Source organism: Pelmatolapia mariae, linkage group LG16_19 (assembly GCF_036321145.2).
Source record: "Pelmatolapia mariae isolate MD_Pm_ZW linkage group LG16_19, Pm_UMD_F_2, whole genome shotgun sequence".
Taxonomy (NCBI): Eukaryota; Metazoa; Chordata; class Actinopteri; order Cichliformes; family Cichlidae; genus Pelmatolapia; species Pelmatolapia mariae.
Genome location: NC_086241.1, coordinates 49,817,799 through 49,825,536, shown reverse-complemented (window position 1 = coordinate 49,825,536; position 7,738 = coordinate 49,817,799). Strand labels below are relative to the sequence as shown.

The 7,738-nt window shown below is 39.6% G+C and overlaps 2 protein-coding genes across 2 annotated transcripts; one reads left to right on the top strand and one right to left on the bottom strand.

The window, feature by feature from the left end:
- Positions 1 to 2,297: 2,297 nt before the first annotated feature.
- Positions 2,298 to 4,961, bottom strand: LOC134645972 (NPC intracellular cholesterol transporter 2-like). Its single transcript, XM_063499620.1, has 5 exons — positions 4,843 to 4,961; positions 4,510 to 4,613; positions 3,517 to 3,624; positions 3,240 to 3,412; positions 2,298 to 2,849 (listed from the first exon to the last, which is right to left on the bottom strand). The coding sequence occupies exons 2-5, from the start codon at positions 4,586 to 4,588 to the stop codon at positions 2,766 to 2,768; spliced, it is 444 nt and encodes a 147-aa protein (XP_063355690.1). The 5' UTR covers positions 4,589 to 4,613; positions 4,843 to 4,961; the 3' UTR covers positions 2,298 to 2,765.
- A 158-nt stretch (positions 4,962 to 5,119) lies between these two features.
- On the top strand, positions 5,120 to 7,502 carry isca2 (iron-sulfur cluster assembly 2). The gene is made up of 4 exons (XM_063499619.1): positions 5,120 to 5,299; positions 5,513 to 5,690; positions 6,625 to 6,740; positions 6,851 to 7,502. The coding sequence occupies exons 1-4, from the start codon at positions 5,238 to 5,240 to the stop codon at positions 7,023 to 7,025; spliced, it is 531 nt and encodes a 176-aa protein (XP_063355689.1). The 5' UTR covers positions 5,120 to 5,237; the 3' UTR covers positions 7,026 to 7,502.
- The last annotated feature ends 236 nt before the right edge of the window (positions 7,503 to 7,738 follow it).

The following is a 7,738-nucleotide window of genomic DNA, read 5'->3' as shown; positions in this document are numbered from 1 at the left end:
GGTTTCTCTGCAGCACTGTAGCAAGGTCGACAAAAACGGAGAGCTCTTTTGAGCTCTTTTTTAATGACTTCATGAATTTCTTCACAAATCAAATTTTAATCATTTGAGAAAAAAATAACCATCTCACAGACATTAAATTATACAGAGCTACTTTCAGCACCACTGATATTTATTTATACTGTTTTTCTCAGATTGATTTTTCTGAGTTAACTTTGTAAATTACTTCCTTAAAACCATCAGTGTGTCTTTTAGACTACATTTCTACAAGACTGCTCAAAGTGCATTTAATAATGCTTCAGTCTTAAATATGATCAGCCTGTCTCTATCATTCAGCTATGTGCCACAGGCCTTCAAGCTGGCAGCATTTAAACCTAAAACCCAGCTTTCTTAGCTAATCATAGGCCAATCTCCAACCTTCCTTTTATCTAAAGATTCTTGTAGAGTAATTGTAAAACAATTACATGATCGCCTGCAGAGGAATGGTTTCAGTAAGGTACAGAAACAGAAACAGCTTTAGTGAAGATTGCAAATGATCTTCTTATGGCCTCTGACAGTGGACTCATCTCTGTGCTTGTCCTGCTAGAACTCAGTGCAGCGTTCAATACTGCTGAACATAACATTTTATTACAGCTATCAGAGCATGTGTTATCTATATAACATGCTCCAATTGGTTCTTGTAAATAGAAAATTCTCTTCACACACAAAGGTTAATTATGGAGTTGCACAGGGTAATATGGGGAGGAGATACAAGGAGACACAAGGAGAGCTGGACAGGGCCCTAGATGGGCATCAGCCCAGCAGCAGGAGTAGCATCTGCTCCTTTGAGTGAGGTTGGACAGAAGCTCTGCCAGAGCCCTACAAAATGACCCAGAGCAGGCTACTCACAAACATGTTTTTCACCACTGTCAAAATCAGACTGTTGGGTCAATACCTTTCTATAGCCATATCCAGCTCTCTTCATTTAATGGCATGTCTCCTGGTATCTCTTCCACACTCTTCCAAATGTGCCAACCAGGAGAAGCTTAACTTGACGTGTAACCTGCGAGGGCTGCAGATATGGTCTAATGCTATCAGCAATGACAAGGACATGGGGGGGAAAAGCAAAACTAGAAAATTTGTCAAGAGGAATCAGGAGAGAGCGATGACCTGTGGCTGCCACTGGCTGGCTCCCTTCTTGACGGTGGTCTTGTTGCCTCGGCAGTGCATCTTTTGTCACTTTCATTTGTACCAAGGCAGGTGAAATGGATTCACAACAGTTTACACTTCCTTACTGCACAGACTGATATCTCGGAAGTCTAACTGCATTAAGCTGTGATGATTGAGCTTTCCCTTATTGTTTTTTTTTATTAGTGTAGCTTCATTCCTCATTTGAAGAATGTGTTTTCCGAGCTGCCTGATTAGACCTGATGACACCAAAAAAGGTTGAGCCAAAAGAAATAAAAGGAAATAAATAAAAGCAATTTCCTCGTACCAGTCTGACTATATAACTTTATTATACAAGTTGTTATGGAAGTTCCCTGACGGGTCACCAGATGCCTGAACTACAAAACAGGTTTTTCTCTTATCCAGAAGTCTGGCTCACTTCTTGTTTTGCCATGGTAACTTATTCTGCAGAGCAGGGTAGGTTCTCAGAATAGAGATCAGCAGGTATGAAATCACCACCTAATGACACCAGAAAACAGCATCACCATTCCTTGAAGATTCCTCCTCGGGCCTGCGTGCAGATTATGAGGGCTGAAAGGTTTTCAGTAGTGTGTCATTTCAGCGTTTCTGTGACTATTCCTTGCTGTTGTCCCCCCTTCTGTTGGCTGCAAAAACAAATTATTCTATAGAGTCCCAATACATTATTATAAACCTGCTGCCTTATTTGTACTTAGACTGAGCCCACTTTTATATTTACTCTTTAATCAACAAAGAGCATAAAAACAAACAAAACAAAAAAACAAAGTCCTAAAACAATTTAATGAAATATGAATTCTTGAACATCCAACTATAACACTCTACAAAGTTCTTCCTCTTACACACTCATACTACCGCTTTCTTGCTTTTATGTTTAACCTCACATTTCCCCTATAGTAAAGTTTCTTGTTCCTTTTTTATTTTTTAAAAGAAATCAGCTGTTGTGCTGTTGACATTTTAGTCCTTATTGGTCAGATGCTGCCAGTGTCAAGCCTTTCATATGAACCAAGCTTTCTACACTCATTTATATGGTAAATCCTGGGCTTTTGTGACAGTGCTCGGGTAAGTGAACCCAGATGATGGAAGGATACCCTGAATATCAAAATACAGGCGTTAGGTGTTTGACAAAGGTACAGTTTTATTGAAAACACACATTCATGTAACAAAAACGCATTTGGGCACACATTTAGAGCTCCATTAGAATTTTCTTTAACAATTCACTTCCTTAAATCTTGCTGCACATGGTCAACAAGAAATATTACAAAATTCATAGTAAAGCGAAAGTACAGCATGTACCTTCTCTGACTACACAGCAGCCAGTAAGACAAGACAGTTCCACAGCAGTGGAATGTAGTTCAGGGTCAATCACACATCCACAACTCGTAATTTGATTATTAGGAAGATCGTGGGGAGAAAAAAAAAAGCGCCTCTAATTTCAGCAGAATTTTAGATGTGCGATAAAGTCTTGCAAACTAGTGAACATTTAAAAATCAGTTTGATCGATATAAAACAAGATCTTTCAATGTTAGTAGAACACTTGTTATTTTAACAAAACTAGTTCCCTTTCAGAGGCATTTACTTGTTTGTTACACAAGCTCAACTGGAAACTTGATGCAGAAGAGATCCTTCTTGTTGTCATCTCTTAGCTCCCACTCCACAACCAGCTTGAGCTGGAGGGAAAAAGAAAGAAAAAAAGTAGCCAGTGAACAGAGTGCATGTTCGATGTCAATGAAAAGAGAAATAAAGAAGGGTACAAGAGCAGAGTCCAGAATTACTGATACAGGCTGAAAACTTAAAGCAAAACTAGTCGTACACATTAACAGAATCATTGTGATGGAATATAAGAGACTATAGTCATGCTTGCACACATTTTCCCAGCTAACACAGTTTGTCATGACCTGAAGGAGTCAATTACTGTTTAAATCTCCATAGAATAAAACCATAAGAGACCTTTAAATGCAGATTTGTCACATTACAACACCCTGCAGACAGGAAAGAAACTGATAATGACCAGTATCGAGGAGCAAACAACTGTTGCCAGGGTGGCATGAACTACTTACAGCTGGATACTCGTCCTTTACAGGTAATGTAGCCACATAGTGATAAGTCTGCCCATTCTGGATGGGACACTCAATTCCAGATTTGCAGCCGTCTACAATCGGAATAGCGAAGGGGATAGGAACGCCAGCGATGACGCCGTGAACCACTGCAGTGCTCTCCTGGCTCGGCACAGCTTGAAGCAAACATGACGATGTGATTAAAGCTTTAGTTGTAAAGTAAATGCATTTATATTCTGGACGTTGGGAGACGCATTTCTAAAAGATGGGGCTCACTCACCGGAGGTGAACGTCACATTGACGGTGTAGGAGTCTCCCCTTTTTAGCTTGCAGGGCTGACTGGGACAAGGGGTGATTTCAACCGTCACCACTTTCCCAGAAACAGAGCCTGAAGAGAGACATGGAAAAACAAAACAGGATTGGGAGGGATTTCACAGTGTGCATGCTTACAGTTCAGCAGTTTTTTAAAATTGAAGTGAACTCATCGCAGAGTGCAACTAAACCACCAGATTCATGCTTTTGCAAGACAAATACAGTTCAAGTTTATATTAACCAAAAACAAACTAAGATTACAAAACTGCAATTGTTCAGTCAGGTCATGTTCAGGGTGGCATTTGGTTAGATCACCAAAGTCTCACTATTTTGTGGTAAATGTTTAAGGATTGTTCACAATATATAAGAAGAGCTTGTGTGGATGTTTATATTATGGACATGTAGGGATGTGTGCGCATGTAGATCTAGGCGTGAACGGTGCTACCTCTGTTTAAGCGTGGTGGAGGAGGACAGGTTGAAACTTGAAAGCATATAGTGAACTTAAAAAAACAAAGTGCACAATTCTGTCAGTCTGCTTTCCTGTTTTCTTGATACAAGCAGCATGAGGAAGCACTGGTACATGTTAGAGACTGAGACATCTATATCTATGAGTCATCTACTTGCACTCCAATACCAGTTTTGAATTTCTTGAGTCTTGTTCCTGACAAATACCACTCATATTACAAAAACACATGACTTAAGCTGAATCATGCAGACCCATCCTGGAACCTGAACTGAAGGACGAAAATCAAAAATAATTAAAATATCCAAGACTATAAGTGACAGAAAACTAGTCTACACAACCGATTAAAGAGATTTAATAAGTTTAATAACAAACAAGTGTATTAATCGCACATTCAACAGTTTCGACAGATCACACGGTTTAAAATGAGTCTCTTAGTTAGTATTTAAATGGAGAAGTGAATCATCATCATCATCATCAGCGTGACTCGTAACTTACCGCAATCTAAAAATTTCACTGTTTCCGCGCAGCTGAATCCAATCAAGCACAACACAATGAAACCGATCCGGGCGTCCATGTTTTCCCCTTTGCTGTGTGTGATCCTAAGGAACAAAAAAAGCTTTACTCCACAGGAAAACAAACTCAATCCCCGCAGTCAGTGTTCGAGTCAGATGACTTGTTTGTTCGTCCCGCGGACGTCCCTAGTACGGCACTCAGTACAAAGTTTAATAACAACGACATTTACTTAAACTTGACGGAAAATTGGTAAAATTGCAAAATAAAACTTATATTTTTTGGTGAACACCGCGATATAAACTCTATAAATTATACCTTTAGCTGACGACGTCTTAAGCGCTTCCACCTTTCTTCCTGCACTGTCAGCTACGAGAGGCGGCGCGTATTTAAAAGGTTCCTGGCGTGTTCTCCACCCGACGGTGAGCCTGTCGGGAAACGCAATTCCGTTCTTAATAACCCGCCTTCTGCCTTGTAATTGGAGGATCAAAACATCAGACGTGAAACGCACAAATTCTCTCTAAGCTCCACCTATAAGTAAACTGTTGAGGACGGCAAAGAGCTGAGAAGAGATATGCCTGCAAGCCATGACTAAGGTATCGAATACCCAATGGCTCATGATTGGCAGCTAGTACAACGAATCAAATGGCTAACATGGGCACGATAATAAACGTCGATGTAGGGGCGGGGTTTAGCAACATCTGTTATGGAAGATGTCATTCGTGAGAGGAGCAATGATATCTGCGTCGAAGTCAAGATTATTGACCCTCGCTAGGTAAAGTTAATTTCTCACAAATTGCAGGACATATTAAACGTCTCTCTGAAAAAAGTAATAACTAATAAAGTCCTGATTGTGTAAAAAATGTAGCTACTGCTAGCTAGCTAGCAGGTTAGCCTCCAATGCTACCATTAAGTAACGTTATGCTAACGAGCTAGAAGGCTTGTTAGCAACGCTGCAAGTGCTGTCATGTGATCTGTTGTTTTGCAGGGCATCCACTTTCCCAAACATCCTCAACGTGACTGAGCAATTACACCGTCTTCCTCACAACTCCCAGTCGCTTTATGTAGCCGGGCTTCGGTGCTACAGCAGCGCTTCCATCCAGGAGAAGCCAGGGGTGTCAGGTTCATCTGAAGATAAAGTACACCTCACTGAGTCATGCGTGAAGGTTAGGACACACTCTTAAACTGCTGTTTTCTGCTAAAACCTCAAAAGCTGAAACACCAAGTCAGAAAATGCTAAAACCATAATTCAGGCTAAGAGTTTGACTCCATTAGAGACCAATTAGACTGAGCTTATTTAACCCTGTTATTTGGGGACGCCATGACACTGTCAGTTTTTCTAGTGTTTAATTTTTGTAAATACTAAAACACACACAATTTAAAAAAAAAATCATCAAGAAATCAAGTTTACCAATAGAGTTTATCAAGGTGAAAAGTTATTCAGATCAAAATGCATTTAAACTTGAGTTTTCAAAGTATGCTAAGGTTGTAGGTCCACCCTGATAAACTCCAGGTCTGTACCAATCAGAGAACATATGTTTGAACACAGAGCTACACACTAATATACTGTATACAATAATTAGCCCATGGACACCGAGATACAGTTGATCTCAAACTTTCAAACACCAGCATCAGAAAACTGCAGACACTTTTTACACATTAAGAGGCTTAACTCCAAAAAAATGTTTTCCTTCCTTCACACTTACTTTTATTCTACCAGGAAGTCCCATGTGCTTTTAGATCTAATCCTTTTTATGAGCTAACAGCCATACAAACACCTAACATATCAGAAATGCAGCAACAGCAAATGTAATTTAAAGTACACAAATACCAGAACAAAAAGCAGTGGCAGCATCTCAGGAAAGTCAACCACATCTTTTTCACCACATTCCTTATGATGCCTTTTAATTCAGAAATAGATATCAGTGTTTTTATCATTTTGATCTTTCTGCTAAATATTCCATTTCCAAATTGTTTAGTGGGAAAATGCTCCACACAGGAAGACCCCAGCTGGCTAAAATTGGTTATCATTCACTCTCTGTTTTGATAAATGAGTATGTGTACCTCTTGTATTATATCTAATATGCTTATTTAATACAGAGACTAGGGGAGATCATGGAAAAGGGCGAGTACCTGAGAATACATGTGGAGGGAGGAGGCTGCTCCGGGTTTCAGTACAAGTTTTCGGTTGACAGAAAGAAGAACGAGGACGACAGGTAAACAACCCCGAATCAAGATTTCCTTATTGCATAATCTAGTGATACATGTTCCTTGTTGTTGTTTCCTTATGGCCTTTTTATCAGCTGTGCCACTGCTGTGCTTTCAGAGTGTTTGAGAAAGGAGGAGTTGGCGTTATTGTGGACCAGGAGAGCCTGGAATTTGTGAAAGGATCCACGGTGGACTTCAGTCAGGAGCTTATTCGCTCCACCTTCCAAGTGCTCAAGAACCCACAAGCTGATCACGGCTGCTCCTGTGGCAGTTCCTTTTCTGTTAAACTATGATCCGGCGTAACTCATTCCCCGACACCTGCAGCAGTAATATGCAGCACTCTGATTTCACAGTTTATTGGGTGCACATGTGCAAAACGATAAAATATGAAGAGCTATTTCTCATTTGAGTGCATAAGATAACTAATACACATATATATGAAAGAACTGTACCTAATAAACTGAGAAGTCAGATCATTTTATCACATAGGACCCGCTCATAATTCTTTTCACTTTTAACAGCTAGACACGAAAACTAGTAGATTAAAATTTGCTGTCTTTTTTGCTGTGAAAATGACTTGAACTGAATGAACAACAGATATAAACAGTATTCTATTTCAAATTGTGTACAAGATAGGAGATGATGATGCTCATTGACAGTCAGTATTTCGCAGTACTTTAAAAAAGGTTGACATGAAGTATGTGAGTATTCAGTTCTTGTAAAATATGTAAATAGGCGATAAATATATATATATAAAGTTCTAAAGTATATTTGTTTTATGTGTAATAAATTAAGCACATTTAAGAATTTCACGTGTTCTGTTGTTTTTAATGTGGTACTTTCACAATCTCGTGAAACACAACAGCTCCATGAATTGCCTCCTTTGCTTAGCGGAGGTGTTTCAAGTGTCTCAGTGATCCCAGGAAATCTGCCATGTTGGGCCGCTCGTAGGTATCAACCAAAGTAGGCTTAAGTACAAAGACGATGGCCCCCTTTCTTCTTTCTT

Excerpts from the sequence above, each read along its gene's own strand:
- LOC134645972 (XM_063499620.1), bottom strand. The coding sequence starts at position 4,588 with ATGGACGCCCGGATCGGTTTCATTGTGTTGTGCTTGATTGGATTCAGC. Across the intron at positions 3,413-3,516 it reads CAATGTGACGTTCACCTCCG|CTGTGCCGAGCCAGGAGAGC; the intron begins GTGAGTGAGCCC and ends GTTTGCTTCAAG. Across the intron at positions 2,850-3,239 it reads TAAAGGACGAGTATCCAGCT|CTCAAGCTGGTTGTGGAGTG; the intron begins GTAAGTAGTTCA and ends TTTTCCCTCCAG.
- isca2 (XM_063499619.1), top strand. The coding sequence starts at position 5,238 with ATGTCATTCGTGAGAGGAGCAATGATATCTGCGTCGAAGTCAAGATTA. Across the intron at positions 5,300-5,512 it reads AGATTATTGACCCTCGCTAG|GGCATCCACTTTCCCAAACA; the intron begins GTAAAGTTAATT and ends GTTGTTTTGCAG. Across the intron at positions 6,741-6,850 it reads AAGAAGAACGAGGACGACAG|AGTGTTTGAGAAAGGAGGAG; the intron begins GTAAACAACCCC and ends CTGTGCTTTCAG.